This window comes from Tachysurus fulvidraco, chromosome 7, assembly GCF_022655615.1.
Source record: "Tachysurus fulvidraco isolate hzauxx_2018 chromosome 7, HZAU_PFXX_2.0, whole genome shotgun sequence".
Taxonomy (NCBI): domain Eukaryota; kingdom Metazoa; phylum Chordata; class Actinopteri; order Siluriformes; family Bagridae; genus Tachysurus; species Tachysurus fulvidraco.
This window is the reverse complement of record NC_062524.1, coordinates 17,069,926-17,089,384: the sequence shown is the minus strand read 5'-3', so window position 1 is coordinate 17,089,384 and position 19,459 is coordinate 17,069,926. Positions and strand designations below refer to the sequence as shown.

Here is a 19,459-nt window from a genome sequence, read left to right as displayed (position 1 = left end):
GCATGCAGGTCACAAGTGTGTTTAATGTGTGCGAAACACTCCCTGAATACACTTAGAGCAGGAAGACTTTAATGCAGAAGTTACAAATGTGTCCTTACATAGTCCTGCAAGTCATGAGAGCTATAATCTAGTCGTCATCAGAATTAGGCCTCACCTTATTCTCAACACTTGCTATGTACTCATTCATGGCTCACTTATTTTGTGCAGGTCAGAACTAATCATTAAAAGTTCAAACCCAAACAAAGTGATATTTTTGATAAAAAAAAATAAAAAATAAAAAATAAAGTTGTGTGTGAGAATTATAGAGGAAGTAACAGTGAAGATGTTATTAAAGGCCATGTCATTCTATTTTATCAGCACTTTCACAGGGTTCATGTCTTTGTATTTGCTGGTGTCACACTTTTTTGGAATGTTCAGCTACACTGTCAATATTGTGATGCAGTTAAAATAAAATGAAAACCAAAATAATTTTAAAATAAGGGATAAAACACCTGACATTTTGCTATTACAATATTACAGGGATTGGTTTGGTTAATGTATTTATCATGGGGCATTGGTTATGTATTTTTCTTGTGTGTGAAACTCTTGTCAGGTTTTGATAGAGTGAAGCTTGAGGCAGGCTTGGAACAATTTAAAAGGTTTATATTTTTCATTCAGTTTTCAGCAGTTTAATTTTATCCAGTTTTTTTTCTGTGCTGGTTGGCTCTCACACTTGATATGCTCATCGCTTTCCATTTATCAGAGCTTAAACATTACTATATATAATAATTTCATCAATGTAGTAAGCTGCATAAGCAGTATTTGGATGGTGGATACTATTAATGAGATTCTGGAATGTCACTGGATCTCTCAATAACCCAAAAAGAAGAGTGACGAATCTGTATAACTCAAATGGAGCAAAAGAGGTCCTTTTTTCACAAGCTATCTGAATGGGATATGCCATGCAAATATGCCTTGGTTAAACTGAACGTCAATGATATCGACCTGCACCTGCGTGATTGTTACAGAGCATTTTGAAGAAGGTTTGCCTTATTTAAATCACAGATTTTCTCTTAATTGTTGTAGTGAGAGGTATCACTATGGTGAGATCCAAAGAGCTCTCTGAAGCCTTCAGAAAGAAGATTGTTGATGCTTATGAGTCTGGTAAGTGATACAAAATGATTTCAAAGAATTTATAATCAGCCATTCCACTGTCCGGAAATTATTTACAAGTGCAGAACTACCATGGCCAGGTCAGGACGTCCTAGAAAATTCACCGCAAGAGCAGAATGTAAGTTGTTTAAATAAGTCCCCAAAAACCCTAAAATATCATCACAGGAACCTACAGCAAGCTCTGGCTGTAGGTGATGTCAAAGTGCATGAATCTACAACACCTTCATCTACAGGTACGAATTAAAACAAGATCAGAAATTGGCATTTTGACATTTCTTTTTAAACCTAATATTTAAAAGGGTGTCATTTTTTTACATAACTGTTGAAAAAAATACATGCATCTGATTACAGAAGTCAAAACATGTTTGTCAGCAGGATCCTTAACTAATGACAGTCTTAATGAATCCATAAATTGTTGAGTATATTGGTTTAGTATAATGCTTCATAATACTGTTGCATAGATAAAAAGGCAGCTACAGGAATCAAACAGAGAGAAATGAATGGGAAACCTGAATGGGAAAGTAGACTACAAAAAAAAAGGTGACACTGTGATGGTGACGATTTTTCAGACACAACACACTGATCTACACATAAAACAACGTAAATGCAGTGAAACAACAGTTTACAGCTTTTAATTCACATAGAGCATTTCAGTTAAAGATTGTCTTCTCACTGATCCAAATAAACTTATCAATACAGTGATAATCACCTCAGGTCCAGACATAATGAGTTTACACCTGTGAGAACACAGTCCTCAACTTCTACATGGTTTATCATGTCCCCAATACCTGAAGGAGAGAATCAGACGATCTGTTGTGTTACTCATTAAGTCAGTACCTCATCACATAAAGAATATTTTAGTGTAGTGATTTCTTACTCAGTGGCCAGAGGTGTATTGTCCAATCCCCCTCTACGGGTTTTTATCCTTCTACACTTATTTTCATTATATATGTAGTGAACACTGGAACTGAAATATACCCATCCTTAGATCCAGACCATTTCAGTGAAAAACATTTCATTTCAGTTAAATAAATAGTTAAACCTCAAAATGAAAAATAAATTTGAGTCAGATAGAAAAGGCCTCATCAATCCAGCTTCGCGTTAGTTCTGGCAGGCCACGTCGTCAAGCCTGCATCAGCTGTCCACAACGTGCACCAATCTGGTTACGACATCTGTATTACCCGACCATTTAAATTCCCATTCATAGAGCCGTTCAGCGCTTCGCTGCTGCCGTGATCTAAACTCGGCGGCTATTCAGAGTTCAAACGGCAAGCTGTCTCCCTTCGTGTTCGCGATATGGAACTATAAGCGGTCGTGATTACTACCGGATACCCGAGCCAAAGGGAACGTTTGAATATGCTTTAAACTTACTGTTAGTCGACACGGCGCGTGCGTTTGCGTTTAATGGCGCGTTCGTTAAGCCGGAAGCAACCTTAGGGCTGGTGTGTTGTCCAGTCCGTTATGCCACGCTGCGTCATGCTACGCCTCGCGTGCTACGCTACGTTACGCAGGCTAGGCTACGTCATTTCACGCTACGCTACGTTATGTCACGGTACGTCATGTCACGCTACGTCATGCTAGGCCACGCTATGTCATGCTAGGCTAGTGTATGCCTCGTGGTGTTAAGCTTAGGTAGGTGTTAAGCTTAGGTAAGGTGTTATGCTTCGATACGCCTCGCTATGCTAGGTTATGCCATGCTACGCCATTCCCATCATGTTATGCCAGGTTAAGTCATGCCTTGCTAGGCCATGTTATGTCACGCTAGGTCATGCTACACCTTGCTAGGCTACGCTACGCTACGTCATGTCAGGTTATGTTATGCAGGTTACGTCATTCCTCTCCCCGATTCTGTTTTATGCTCCGGTTGATATGCTACCCAGCTCATTAAAACAGTCGAAAATGGATGGGCAAAGCCGACATCGCAGAAGGAGCTTCAGGAGACAGAGCAGAGAACACAAACCCCCACCATCGACGGACCTCTGCGGAGCGAGTGAGCAGCTTTAAGTTCTCGTGTTAACATCAGCGAGGATCTCACCTGGACCTACACACTGACGCAGCACCGAAGAAGGCACTCAACGTCTCTTCTTCCCAAGATGGCCGAGGAAGATAGGAACAAGCCCCGGCATCCCCAGAACATTTTACACCTGCACAATAAAGAGCATCCTGATGGGCTGCACCACTGTCTGGTTCGGAAACAGCACGATGGCAACCATAAAGTTCTGGAACTGTTGCGCGTACCGCCAGCCACATCGTCGGAGGTGAGCTTCCCTCCCTCCAGGACATCTGCACCAGGCGGCGTATAAGGAAAGCCCGGAGGATCATCATGACTCCACACACCCGTCCCTCTTTCTACTCCCTCAGGAAGACGTCTCCGCAGCATCCAATCACGCACTAGCCAACCGGAAGCTTCCCCTGCTGCACTAGCTGAATGGATATACTACATGCTCGTTGCAAATATGTCGCCATCCGCTCAGCTCGGGGGAAGCTTCCCCTGCTGCACTAGCTGAGTGGATATACTACATGCTCATTGCAAATATGCCGCCATCTGCTCAGCTCAGGGGTAGCTTCCCCTGCTGCACTAGCTGAGTGGATATACTACATGCTCATTGCAAATATGCGCCATCCGCTCAGCTCAGGGGAAGCTTCCCCTGCTGCACTAGCTGAGTGGATATACTACATGCTTGTGCAATATGCGCCATCCGCTCGGCTCAGGGGAAGCTTCCCCTGCTGCACTAGCTGAGTGGATATACTACATGCTTGTGCAATATGCGCCATCCGCTCAGCTCAGGGGAAGCTTCCCCTGCTGCACTAGCTGAGTGGATATACTACATGCTTGTGCAATATGCGCCATCCGCTCGGCTCAGGGGAAGCTTCCCCTGCTGCACTAGCTGAGTGGATATATTACATGCTTGTTGCTAGCTTAGCATATGCACAACATGCCGTCGCTATATTACTGCCACGGGGCGTATCCCGCTCCCTCCGTTACGCTGCACACTTGGCCTCAACTTCTGCAGCTGCAAGCTCGTGCAAATATGCCGCCATCTGCTCGCCCAGGGCGATGCTTCCCCTGATTGTTGATTAGCCCCGGACGCACTAGCCTTTATAAGTATGTTCGAATACCAAGCCCCACGAGCAACTAGAGTCCTCTACAGGGTGCATGCTTCCCCTGCCTGTTCCCACTATAGCCTAGCTTATATACTACATGCTCATCGTTTCATCGCTGCCGCAGGGGCGTATCATGCTTCCCCCTCTACGACTCACACCCGGCTTGTCGCAATATGCTGCTTCGCTCAGCCCAGGATGACCTTCCCCTTATCATTGTTTAGGTGGAAGTACTGGCTTCATACTGCAACATCTTTTTCTTCCCTCAGGATGTCGAAACCAAGCTTCATGAGAAACCAGAGTTCCACAGGATGCGTGCTCCCCTACCCATCATTTTATTATTAGTGGATATCCAACATGCTCGTTCATAGCGCTGCGCAGGGGTGCATCCTTTGCTCCACACTTCGCTTTAACTGACCCATCAACGTGCTCGTTGCATTATGCCGTCTTTCGCTCAACCAGGACGACACTCCTCCAATCTTTGATCAGTTCCGGATGAGCAGCTTCACACTGCTACAGTTATGTTGGGGGTTTTTCCCCTTGGCACATGGTTTTGTTTTGGGGGTCTATTCTATTTTCTAGTCGCTGCTCTCCCCGCTCTGTCCATGCATGCACGTGGACGGGCACGTGGATTCTTGCCCAGAACAGAACCATACCGCCAACACTAACTGACAAAGTGGTCCTGACAGAAATCAAGCTTCGCGTTAGTTCTGGCAGGCCACGTCATCAAGCGTGCATCAGCTGTTAATCAGCTGTCCATGACGTGCACCAATCCGGTTACGACATCCGTATTACCCGACCATTTAAATTCCCATTCATAGAGCCGTTCAGCGCTTCGCTAAACTCTAAACTCCCTCCTCCAACCCGACTCCACCATGCCGGAACCCGTGTTTGCTGTACCAGTTGTCTCAAATCTCCACATATTTTTTTCTCTCTCTTTCCCTCTCTCTAATTATTTGATTATCTATCTATCTATCCATTCATTTATTACTTTCCAAAAACGTGTAAGTGAGCTTATCAATACTATGCATGCTAATGGTTCTGTTAGGGGGGGTCTATTCTATTTTCTAGTCACTGCTCTCCCCGCTCTGTCTATGCATGCGCATGGACGGGCACATGGATTCTTGCCCAGAACAGAACCATACCGCCAACACTAACTGTATGCATATCATCTAATTCCCTTTGACAAAGTGGTCCTGACAGAACTAAGATTATTTTTCTGTACAAGCCTAGCTTACTAAAAACCTGACACTCAAACAGGTTGCGCCCAACCACCAGAAGTCACAATTCCCTGAATTCTAGCCAGTTTCCATATACAGTACACTTGCATCATATACACATGTATACTGTCATGATTGAAGCACCTGCCTCTCCCGCCGATCGCCACCAGAGGAAACCCTCCCCAGAGTACTAACAGTTTCCGGACTGCATCTCCCATAATCCTCTCACTGGGACTGATTACACCGCTACCTGCTGCCAATCACCCATTTTCTATAAAGCTGCACTTGAACTTGCCCTCAGTGCGAGGTCTCGATTTGCTACGGCTGTCAGTCTGAGCATTCTCTTTCCTGTGATTTCCCGGTTTAATACTTTGTTCTTTTTTCCCTGTTTGTTGATTGTTTGCCGCCTGTCCTGACTTTCTGCCCGTATTAGTGATGGCGAAGTGAAGCTTTCTTGAAGCAGTGAAGAAAGCTTCACTTCGCCATCACTAATACGGGCAGAAAGTGCTTTCTGCCCGTATTAGTGATGGCAAAGTGAAGCTTTCTTGAAGCAGTGAAGCTTTCAACCCAATTGTATCGGGAAAAGGTTCATTACTCGAAGCTTCTCCAATTAGAATGAGGACCTCTGCTGGTGAAAGTGCTATCACAAAATGTTCTACAACCAAACAATGTATTAATTTTAGAAGCAAAAATGAATAGATTGGCAAATTAAGGATAGATTAATAAATAAATGAATCAATATATCAAACACAATGTATGTTATTATTGTATTTCTATAATTTACTATTTTACTTTTAATTATACACAATGTACTTTCTTTAAATTTAACTTTTTGTACTATTTGTATGCAGCACAGCTGCAAATGCTTTGGTAATACAAATGTACAGTTTTTGTCATGCCAATAAAGCACACTTAAATTGAAATTAAGAGAGAGAGAGAGAGAGAGAGAGAGAGAGAGAGAGAGAGAGAGAGAGAGAGAGAGAGACTTTGTTCCTATTTTGATAATAATAAAATAACAGCAGCCCTTTTAAATCACTTAATTATTTTAATAATTAAAACTGAAACAAGTGAATAAAATTAAAAGTAGGCTTTAACCTTGGCTGTTGGCTACAACTTGGCCAGAGGATCTGGCTCTGTCATGCTTTGCACAAAAATGCCTCAACATGAATTATGTATTGTTATTATTATTATTATTATTATTATTATTATAGACCAGCTGCTGGGAGCAAATCAATTAAATACCATACAAGAATATCAAGAACAATTTAACAGCAATTTAAATATTATTAATACTTGAAAAATAATAAACAAAATTTATCACAATCAAATCACTAACAATTGCCTGTGTTTTTGTCAATGCTGTATTTGCAAAACTGTTTGCTGATTGCCTGAAATATGCCTGTATTTTTTTTTACTGTTTTTTTATTAGAACTATTTGCCTGCAATTGCTTCGGTTTTTGTGACACAATTATTTGCTTTTACTCGGATGCAGCTCACAACACAGGAAGATAATAGATGGTTTTAACTTTCCTTTGGAACGAACATTTATCGAGTGAAGAAAACAAATGTTTCGATGTTGTTGCAAAATTTTGTTTTATTTTCACTTTTTTAAATATATTATTATTGTCACGGTGTGACACGGTGAGACAAAGGCGAGTGAGGATCCAAATGCAGTTTAAGGATTTAATAAACAAAACACAAACAAACAGTAGGCAGGCAAAACAGATCGGGACACTGAACAGGAACAGAGAACGACACAGACCAAATACAAACACAAACACAAACAACGACCAACAACCGGGAAGTGAACAGACAGAGTAGATATAGTGGACAGGAGCCAATAACAAAGCAGAGACGATTAGAGACAAAGACAAGACACCTGGGGAAGAGATGGAATGTGATTAGTGTCCATGGTGAGCAATGAGTGGGCGGAGCAAAACAATTAATATCAGGGAGAGACGGCAGACAGAAACAAGGGGAAAACACAGACAGACACATTACAATTATACTATTTGCATCATAAAAGAAGTATTTTTGAATCAATAATGTATTGTGTGTGACATCCTGTGGAATTTTTAACATTACTATAAGGTGAGTAAGATGCTATTGCTCTATGCAAATGGATGGTGCCTGGTTGTGTTTGTCATCATTGTCATTTTTATACTGAATTGTCATATTCCCGTAATGCTGATTTATTCAAATAAAATTGAATTGAATCGAATTTGTTTGTCTCTGTATACCTTCTCGGGGAGTACAGATGGAAAATAGCTGCTGTCAGTTATTGTCTCATTTACATGCTTGCCACTAGATGTCCATAGTTAAAGAAAAAAAAACAATGAGATTCATAGAGAAGTGTGTATTTTACGCTTCAAATTTGATGAACAGATCAAATAGTGAAACCAACATTATCACAAACACACAATATTAATAAACAATAAAATTTCACATTAAGCTTAACCCACATTCCCAATTCGTCATGTGTGACCCTTTTTTGTATTTTTGATTTTCTAACATATAGATACTGTACAGTGTTCTATAAACACACGTGTTATTGCTTATGACACATTTATTATTGTTGTTATGTGCCTCGTGATATCAATATAAAGCCTTTATTATGAATCATTAGTTATTACTTTATTTTTATATTGTCATTGTCTACACTTAAAATAACTTGATGTGATTCAAATTCTTATTATCATTATCATCTTTTCATCTCACAAATCTACAGGGAAGTAACAGGGACAATCAGCCCAGGTTGAGATAATTGTTTAGCTGTCTGTCCCACCAGAACCTAAAAATACACACAGAGAGTCAGAATATTATTTCACATATGAAGCTTCAGATTGCATCATGGGTAATTTTCAGTTCAGTGATGTCTTTTTTAGTGGTCAGATGTGAACTGTCCACCCATTTAAATGTCACCTCTGTGTCTGCGTCAAGCTTCAGTACTACTGAAATATTTACTCCTGGTTAATTGTTACAGAGCAATATAAATATAGAGACTTATTAATTCTCTCTCTTTCTCTCTGAACTTCCATCCATCTTCTACCGCTTATCCGGGGCCGGGTTGCGGGGGCAGCAGCCTAAGCAGGGATGCCCAGACTTCCCTCTCCCCAGACACTTCCTCCAGCTCTTCCGGGGGAATACCGAGGCGTTCCCAGGCCAGCCGAGAGACATAGTCCCTCCAGCATGTCCTAGGTCTTCCCCGGGGCCTCCTCCCGGTTGGACATGCCCGGAACACCTCCCCAGGGAGGCGTCCAGGAGGCATCCGAAACAGATGCCCGAGCCACCTCAGCTGACCCCTCTCAATGTGGAACAGCGGCTCTACTCTGAGCTCCTCCCGAGTGACCGAGCTCCTCACCCTATCTCTAAGGGAGTGCCCAGCCACCCTGCAGAGGAAACTCATTTCGGCCGCCTGTATCCGGGATCTCGTCCTTTCGGTTATGACCCAAATAGATCGACTGGTAAATAGAGAGCTTCGCCTTGTGGCTCAGCTCTTTCTTCACCACAACAGATCGGTATATCGACCGCATCACTGCAGAAGATACACCGATCCGCCTGTCGATCTCCCGCTCCATCCTTCCCTCACTCGTGAACGAGACCCCAAGATACTTAAACTCCTCCACTTGAGGCAGGAGCTCTCCACCAACCTGAAGGGGACAAGCCACCCTTTTCCGACTGAGAACCATGGCCTCGGAATTGGAGGTGCTGATTCTCATCCCCGCCACTTCACACTCGGCTGCAAACCGTCCCAGTGCATGCTGAAGATCCTGATTTGAGGAAGCCAGAAGGACAACATCTCTCTGAACATATGATGATTATTCACCTCCCGAGTGCTAGAAGCACATTGTAAAGTTCAGATGTGATCTGCTGTAACTTCTCACTCTCTGTATTCAGGTTGTTTGTATTTGATCCACAGCACAATGACGGCATGAGCAGGGCCCCTGATGCACAAGGATATTAGAGTGAACCGTGATACAGGTGAGGATGATTTGGGACATGAGCCAAGACAAGGAAACATGCAGGAGCTGAAGGATAACAGTACAAGCACTATTGTCTTCTGCACCTCTGCGTTGAGTTTGTAGGTTCCCGTTTGGAGCACACTCCATCTTTGTGTCGTAGCCCTTAAAATCATTTACAGTTTTATAGATGACCAACGTCACATGATTTTCATCTCCACTATTCAGCTCGTCCATGCAGCTGCCATTACAAACACACTATAATACGACTATATACGTATTAAATATACAAATATACGACTGTACAGATACACAAGTGTTGGATGTTGTGTAACTGCATCCGATGCTGATAGAGAAGGAAGTGAGAGGGCAGAAGTGATTTCTTGTGGTTAATGTGTCCTTTTTTTAATCCTTAACACCCGCTTCGAATGTTATCACACTATTGAATGGATGTTATCAGTGGTTAATGGGCCCATCGATATGGTCCAGTAGGGGCATTCTGTGGCTACTGGAAGGCTCAGAAGGTTGTTGTCACCTATCAAATGCTCAATCAATGAATACAACTACAAGAGAAGACTCCAGATCCCTTCGAATGTTATCACACTATTGAATGGATGTTATCAGTGGTTAATGGGCCCATCGATATGGTCCAGTAGGGGCATTCTGTGGCTACTGGAAGGCTCAGAAGGTTGTTGTCACCTATCAAATGCTCAATCAATGAATACAACTACAAGAGAAGACTCCAGATCCACTCAGAGGAATCCAGTTGACCGGGAATCCACTTCACCGATGACTGGACTGGACGTCGACTGGATAACGCGGCAACGTTGTGCACTTTCCTGGTTAATTGTTTCAGGTAAGTCCAATTAAATGATAAAACAGAGCGTTTAAACTGTTATTAATTAGCCAGTAAGCGAAAACATTACAGAAAACGTGTTTTAAGGCGGCATTAGTGTTGACATGAGATAACCGTGTTGAAATGGTGTTTGTAAACGTTATATAGGCTATTACGTTATTAGCATGTTGTACGTGCCTGTGGCCTGGTATGAAATAAGAACCGTGTTGAAATGGTGTTTGTAAACGTTATATATTACGTTATTAGCCTATCTTTACGTTACATACGTGAGCATCATGAGATAACAGTGTTGAAATGGTTTTTGTTAAAGTTATATATTACGTCATTAGCCCTTTACATACGTGAGCATTAACTTTATTAGCATGTTGTACGTGCCTGTGGCCTGGTATGAAATAAGAACCGTGTTGAAATGGTGTTTTTAAACGTTATATATTAAAGTTTTGTGACATGAGATACTATTTAGGTTGGTCAAGCTGGACTTAGCTGTTCAGGCTGGAAAACCAGCTTGACCAGCTTTGCCAGTCTGGGCACCGAGCACCAGCCCACCGTCACCTGCTTTTTTTTTTTTTCCCCACCATTAACGTTACTAATTACCATGTTTTACATGTCTGAAGCCGATGAGGAAATTTAGTTTAATATTAAAACACAAAGTTAGCCTGTAAAAATGACGTTTTCCACACTGTAAGACAATAATATATTGTTTATCTGCTTTTTATCGCTTGGAACTTGGAAAATAAAACCCAAAGGCACAGGTTTGCCTGTCTGTCTTGCTTATCTGTCTGTTTATGTACACTGTAAAAAAAAAAAACTCTGTAAAAAAGGGAAAATGTCCTGGCAGAAAATTACCAGAACTTTCTCTGTTTTGTTTACGGACATTTCCTTTAATTAAAAACAGTACATTCAGTACATTCTCCGTGACCTTTAGGGACACTTCAATCCGCCTTGAAACACAACAATGGTGACAATCAACAACAAAGCTTCATGCCGCAATGCATGCTGGGTACCAGGATTGTAGAAAACTCATTCACAAGTCCCATCATGCATTGTGACATTACAAAATTGTGCAACTTTCTTACCATTTACTGTCACCATTGTTGAGATTTATATCCAAAGTGTTAAAAAAAAGCTAAAAAAAAAAAAAAAAAACTAGCACATTACAGCAGTCTTATTCAATACAGTGTCATTTGCATAGAGCATCACTTTTATATGCTTTATCTCTTTATTGTTCTTTTATCATTTCATGTTTAAATAATAGGCAGCATAACATATAAACAATCAATCTTAGATGACATGATAGTTTTTCCTCTATAGTCATAATAAAATTTTGTTGCAATTGCTAAAAGATGAGAGTTAGTTCAGTGAAAGTCAAGAGACAAATGCCTAACTAACGGAAACAGTAATCACCATAATGGTGACTTTAAATGAATCTAAAATAAACACAAACTGGAGATTTAATGTGATAAATTTGGTGGAAAATATCCATATGACTTGTTATTACATTACTTATCATCCATGTTTAGAAAATAACTCTGCAAGCAAGTTGTAATTTTAGGTTTCAAACAGAGATGGTGATAGAAAGGCAAAAGTGAAAGATTAAAAGCTGATTAAAAGGCAAAAGTAAAAAGCTGCAATCACAGAAGTGTGAGAAAAGTAGGAACTTTAAGGCAAACGCTTGCACGATGACCTCGTGTAATGGACGCCTTGCTGTCTCCTTAGGGGTTATTGCACCCACAATTCAATGCATTATTAAAAATACGGATAAAACGCCTGTAAACAGAAATCACGGAAAATTATTTTATATTATACGGTACCCGTTTTTTTACTGAATTTTTTTACAGTGTATTTGTCTGCCTTTGTAACATTAATTCATCTTTACCTAATGTTTTGGTCTTGTTTTACAGCATCAGTTTCCAACGGGTTTCCAGAAGTACAAGAACTTCTTTGGTAAGTTTGTTTTATTACTTACATGCTCTATGTCTATGTTGAACAATCCAAAATTAGGTTTTGGGCCAAGCTGTTTAGAGAGACGGCCCATCCACAAATCTGTCTAGTGCAAGTTTCTCTCTGTTTATGTTTCAGGTGTTTGAAGATGGCCCAGAGAGGTAAGTCTTACAATTCCTAATCTAGAAGCATTAGGTGAGTGTGTCTGAGAATGATGGTTACGATCTGCAAAATCCACACTTACCTTCAACACTGTCTACTATAACTACCTAGCCTTTTTATTCTTTGTTATTCAACAAGAGAGAACATACATTAATGAGGGGCAAAGGGAAACCCTGAAATCCTTTTTTAAGGAAGGAATGACACGTGTTGGCTCACCCATAATAATAAGAGCAGCTTCAGCTACTGGATTGGACACCAGTGTCATAGAAGTAAGGTTTACTTTATTGCCACACTAACAATAAACATGTCAAATAAATATATCATTCTGCTGTACCGTTGGTGTAAATTAAGTGTTTCGTTAACATTCATTTTAAGTGGTGTAATACTCTTTCGTTATTTTTCATTTTTCTCTTTCAGAACTGGATCGGTAATTACAAAAGGTCATTAAATGCTTCATCTGAGCCCCGACCATCAAAGGCCAAAGCTCACATCCGAGAGCTGTCCCCATACAACCTTTTTTGTAGGGACATTCTTAAAAACAAAGGTGAAGGACAACATTAACATATACTTTTAATTCATTCATTCATTCATTCATTCATTCATTTTCTACCGCTTTATCCGAACTACCTCGGGTCACGGGGAGCCTGTGCCTATCTCAGGCGTCATCGGGCATCAAGGCAGGATACACCCTGGACGGAGTGCCAACCCATCGCAGGGCACACACACACTCTCATTCACTCACGCAATCACACACTACGGACAATTTTTCCAGAGATGCCAATCAACCTACCATGCATGTCTTTGGACTTTTAATTGTTATACTAAATGATTTGTTGCTGTACATCAGATTTTCAAGGTTGTTGTGTGTATTGAATGAATCATCAGGTCATCTACTTCACATCTTGTTACAGAGAAAAGAGTTTCACAACACAAGTGAACCAGTATGTGTACTCACATTATGCTAACCCTACCCACATACGTTTGACTCCAAAGTACGGTTCATTTTGCTAGTGTGATCGCTTCGTACTGTACCAGGGTGCGGTACCCATAAGCTTTCCCTGGTATGCTTTGCAGAGGTGGTGTTGGGTATGGTTCCTGTCCCTATAAAACACTCTGATATACGCGGCACAAATACGTACAACCATGTGTCACTGCATCCACACAGCAGGTTTGTTTGACATTATGCGTGCTGCCTGAACCGATTTCCTAATGACATTAAATCAGCTTGTGAGTGATTCACAAGTTTACACATACATGAAATCAAAAGAAAGTAATTTGTATATATTCGTTTTATGCATATTTGTGTGCTGTCCGGAGAGGTCTCCGAGCTTAGAATTTGGCCCGAACGCAGAGTATCCCCCTTTTTTTTTCTGGGAAAACAAGAGTGAGGTAATGGGGTGGTGTAGGGATGTTGTGAAAGTTGCAGGATAGAGGTGAGAGATGGCTATACAGTATATACCTGCTTCCTCTTGCACTTATTGGTTGATTGTCTGGTTATGTATAATGTGAGAATGCCCTGAATTTACTTTAAAAAAGAGAGGCTGACTCAATTTTTCTGTGCATCTTTTTTTTTCTCAGGCACAATGAAAGATATGGGGAGGTGGTCCACATTAGGGAAAGAGGACAAAGACAAATACTGTCAAGAAGCAGCAGCACTGAGGGCACGTGGCCAGGCACAGGACCTTAGCCCTGAGATGAGGGATCACCAAATTAAAATGCACCTGAAGAAGCTGAAGTTAGAGGTTTGAAAATAAGTGTCATTTGCTAGGAATTAGTGGTATTATAGTATTAGATACAAGGGTGATCAACAGCAATTGTGATGTGAGCAGAACATGTGATAGACAACTAGATTATTTATCTGTAGATTTTTTTTCATCATTTCAAATTAATTCATCCCCAAAAAATATTCCATCTGATTTTTGTTTACAAGGCTATCAGCATCAAATATTCTCACATTGAAGAGACTGTCAAAGGCACATACAACCTTCTCAAACTAAATTCCTACTGGTTGGGCTAGTCTATTTAGATCAAGGTGGTCAATTGAAACATTAGTAGTCAAATATGGCCATGAGTCAAATATTAGTTGGATATTGGACTCTATGTAAGCACAGCTAATGTATAGATGGTTTCAGAGGCAACAACATAAACAGATTGCTTTTGTGGCCCAAACTTCCGGTAATCTTCCGCAAAAAATCAATAAGAACAGAGCAATCTAGAGCAGAGCCACTGTCCTGCAGAGTTTAGCTCCAACCCCAATCAAAAAGACCTGAACAAGCTAATCAAGGGCTTCAGGATCACTTGTAAATTATAAGCAGGTGTGTTGACGCTGGGTTGGAACTAAACTTTGCAGGATAGTGGGCCCTGCAGGAGCAGGGTTGAAGACAAGTAAATTACCTTAGTACAAATCATAGCTAAAGCATATATACTACACTGAGCTAATGTTACTGTGAAAAATGAATGTATACAATTATTTACTATTTTTGTGGTTGTCTTTATGTAAGTATTGTAAAGGTGTCCAAGCTTGAGGATTTGGGTGTGGAAACAGCTGTTTTATCTTTTGATCGACAAAAGTCCAGCTTAGAGGTGTATGAGCTGAGCAGCAAAGAAGCTGCAGATTTCCTGGACTCAACAGACACAGTGAACAACTTTGCACTGCATTTCAAAGGTAATATTGGTTATATGAAATATCCATATATTCACAGAAATCGACTCAGGTTTGTAATAGTGCAAATATACATAATATAGTTTGATAAAATTAATTGTTGTCTGTTGTTACATCTGTAGCCAGCTCCTCAGCCGCAACATCGAGTGCCAGAGTTGAGGTCAATGTGCTGCTGAGAAAAGTGCAAGATCTGTTTAACCAAAAATATAGTAAGCATATGTCCAAACACTTTTTAAGTCTTGACAACCTAATATACCTTCATGAATCCATGAATCCAACTTATTTGTGTCCATCAACCATACGATTATGACACCTTACCAAAATGACTGTTTACTGCCTGTACACTGGCTATCAACAGGATGGGAGAGTCACAATTGTCCAACTGTGTTACAATGTGTAACATGTACATGCATGTGTTTGCCCTGTCTTTCAGAGGAGGCCGGAGGTACTGGAAGGCTCCCCTACCAATCCCTGGTGAATCAGGGAATGACAATTAAAGTTGCTGGACTTCCCAACAGCCTTACTTTCAAAAAGCCATCCTATTATGGAAGGAATCAGTTGGAGGCCATTTTGCAAGCTGCTGAGGAGATTTCATTTGAAATCAGTAAGTGAGATTAACAGTGGTTGTGTTTCTCCACTTGTGTTTCGGCAGATGATTTGGCTTTATGTAAAGTGGGGAAAATATGTTAACTAAAGAATAATACAGGCCTACATGTGAGTCTATGTATAGTGCTGCACTCTAAAAATGGCCGGGTTCTTTTTGACCCATAATGGGTAAATATTGTACAGAGCACATGCTGGGTTGAAAAATGACCCAATGTTGGGTTGTTGTTATGCAACCATGGGGTATAATAACCCAGTAGTTGGGTTAAAACAACCCGGTATTGGGTCAATGTTAACCCAGCGGTGTTAAACAGTGGTACACCGGTACCAGTGTATACCTTTTAGGTACAAAAGTGTACTCTTGAAAAGGTACTGCCCCAATGACAACTTTTTCTGTGAAGTATTTTGTTATGAATTGGTGCTATAAAAAATAAATGTAATTCAATTGAAACAGACACATACAGAATCTATAACCTGAAACTATGACAGTTTGTAAGGGATGTGAGTCATGTGACACTATTTCTCAGTTGGAGTTTCCTCATTATAGTGCAACACATTTTCTAAAAAGGCACCTCTCCAGAATATCCTATAGCTGTTTAGTTGAATTTGACTAGTGATTGTGAAGGCCCTTTGCAACGGTTGAATTCTATGTATAAAATTCCTGTGAATTATATTCCTTCATTAATACTGCTGTGTGATTTTTTTTCCTCATGTAATGCAGGAAGACCAATTATTTGTTATGCTTATGCTACTAAGTGTTTTTTTTCCTAAACATATCAATCAGATGCAGCACAATGCGACACCACTGACACAGCAGAAGGGATGTCAGAGGCCATGGGCGCAGAAGGTACGCTGAGTTGTTATATATTAATTTAAAGATAAAATAAAAACATTAAACTTAGGGAGCATCGTTTACTAGATATGTAATTTTGGTCATTACACTGCACATTTGACCACTATACACATTATTGAAATAATGAAATGAAGTCAAAAGATGAAATCTGTGTGTGATAGTTTAATATCTTCAAATCAACAGACACAGCAGATGTTGTCCAGACGCAGTCAGCAGAAGACATTTTAGAGGCCATGTGTGAAAATGGTATTTCTTTTAAGTCTGCCATTGACATTGGACACAAAGAGAAAAGCTCACTTGTTTAAAAATTACAATTTATAGATACAATATTTATTCAGGTGACATTTAGCATCTTTTATATGGTTAGTATTCTGATAATTTTACACTTTGAATTGGCTGTTGAGATTTAGATGCAAACACTGAATGATACTGTATGTATTTTTAATCTACAATTTACTTATTAACTATTGACAGTATAAATGCTGACAAATTGCATTATGAATTTGTAATTTAGATTCAGAATTTATATTAAGAAAGTTATTGTGTTGTGTTTTATGTTCTTTAGGTACAGAGCTGGAAAAACAGTCCTCAGAAACAACCACTACAGTAGCCATCGTGATGACTGCAGATGAAGGTATCTTTTCAAATTGTGGGGATTTTTACGTCCCATTGAGAATAATAAGCTCTTCCTCAAAGTAGCCCAGGCCAAGTAGACCTGGTTTGGAGGCAGCAACATAGATAAAAACAGGTAGTTTCAACAGATTGCACTACTTTAACAAGAACAGATATTGGAACAGAACCATAGACCACAACATTTTAAAACGGAAACAATCCAGTACACAGTGACACATTGTGACAAATCAGACTCCGATTCTTTCATTTAGGACTACGGCCTACGACTGTATGAGTTATGGCATTACAGTTAGTAATAAATCATAAACCTGCATCAATGTGAAGTAGAGCTGAAGAAAATTGAGTTACACTTCTGAATCAGGTTTGATTTACATAAATTCCTCAATTGGAAACCCAGAGTTTTCCTTGTTTCAGGGTTACACTAATGCCGCTTTCTGAAATGGGCCACAGAAATTTTTCTTTGTTGACCTACTTTTATCTTATGATTGAGCGTCAGCAAGATGGGTATATGCAATACACACATTTTAATTTGGCAATGGTTACAAATGAATAAACTGCCTTTGAAATGTTACTTTAATTATGCTCATGAGTATAATGTCAACTAACTGGCTTGACCTAAAAATATTTGTTTTTTATTTGATAGATGGAGGCAATCTGTGCTGTGTCTGCCACGTCCATTTCGATGACAGGAAGAAGAATGCTTCAAAGAAGTGGCGTTCATGGTCACAGTGCACAGTGTGCCAATCATGGTCACACACTGCATGTGGTTTTAAAAAAAACATGTGTCTTAAAACTGATTTTTCATTCACTCTATTTATTGTTGTCATTTGTTGGCACCATAAGTGTGGTCCCCTTTACCTGGGACATGTGGGGACCAATTAATATCTATTGTACTGAATTTAGTCCACAGGTTGTAAACGATAAGTAGCCTATTGTTTCATCTTTTATCAATGGTTCAGTAGGGTTGGGTGTTGGCTCTCACCATACTTTTCAATACACATACTTGTGGATATACAGTTGAACAGTACAATTAAATTTTTCAACTTTAAATATAATGGTTGCTATGAACGATGATGAGGATGATGATGTTATATCCATCATGAGTTAAAAAAAATGGCTATGCTCAGTTGTAAGGAATGTTTTGGAATGATTAATTAATTTCACATTATGTGTCATTTTGTGTTAAAAGTAATCAGTGACAACCCAAGAAACACAATAAGTGGTGTTCCAATAATAACACAGAGATGCATTTAGTGTGTTCCCAAAATAACACTGATTGTGTTGTTTTAACACATCTGTTTTTAGAGTGTAGTTATTACTCTACAGTATGCTGTAGCATTCATTAACAAAGTTTTAAATAATATATACTATATACTACTATAGTAAATTGTAGTGTATATAGTATATACACTACAATTTACTATAGTATGGGTATTTACTACTTTAACTATAAACTACTTTAGTACTTTTTTATGTGGGTAGAATTTTTATGACCGGACACACCTGATCCATAGACATTCATGGTATATTTTGCATACTGCTCAGACCTGTCTTTGTGCTTAGAAACCTGGACAAGAAGGAACATGAAACAATACATAGGCTTCATATACTAGATTTGGCACACAGGTGAAGCAATTACTTTCTCACAGTGACAGGTTTTGGAAGGAGGGAACTGGTACTCTAATGGATAAACTAAATAGGCCTGTTTGCCATTTTTAGTAGAGCTCAAAAGAAAACATTTTAACATAAATAAATAGGCTAGAGAAGATGCAAGAGAGCATACATTATGTATAATGTATGTATAATCTAGGTTTTGGCAACCAATAGGCCTAATAGTCATCTACTACAAGTAGCCTACAATCGGAGATGACTACCCATTAGATGATGGTCTTATTTATTAATGCTATGTTTTTAATTATCATAGCAGCATTAACATAAATAGATAACTTATGCATATACAGTAAGCCCAAACAGAAATGCACAGTTTGTGTGTGTGGAACACTGACCAGGTTTTCCTCAAGGTGTGGGGTCTGTTTACACAGCCAGAAACAAACAAACAAAAAGCTTTATTTTATCTAACCCTATTGAGCCTTCAAAGTGCTCTCTGAAACTACACCTGAGATGGCTTGTGTACGTTGAAATGAGAACATGAAAAGTTTGTTGTAGAGCTAAGCCAAATACATCGTTAGAAAGGTCATGACCTGGAGAATAACATATGTCAGTATGAAGAATCTACATGGCTCCTGCTTTGAAATACTGACCTTTGAAACATCACCTTCGTGAAGGCTTATAATTAGGCAACAAAAGGGGCTACAG

The 19,459-nt window shown here is 39.8% G+C and overlaps 1 protein-coding gene across 1 annotated transcript; it reads left to right on the top strand.

Moving 5' to 3' along the window:
* The first annotated feature begins 10,025 nt into the window (after positions 1–10,025).
* On the top strand, positions 10,026–18,025 carry LOC113660589. Its single transcript, XM_047816662.1, has 13 exons — positions 10,026–10,289; positions 12,191–12,233; positions 12,369–12,391; positions 12,531–12,661; positions 12,810–12,936; positions 13,971–14,134; positions 14,904–15,057; positions 15,177–15,263; positions 15,488–15,658; positions 16,442–16,504; positions 16,694–16,756; positions 17,076–17,144; positions 17,787–18,025. The coding sequence occupies exons 1-13, from the start codon at positions 10,064–10,066 to the stop codon at positions 18,023–18,025; spliced, it is 1,560 nt and encodes a 519-aa protein (XP_047672618.1). The 5' UTR covers positions 10,026–10,063.
* The last annotated feature ends 1,434 nt before the right edge of the window (positions 18,026–19,459 follow it).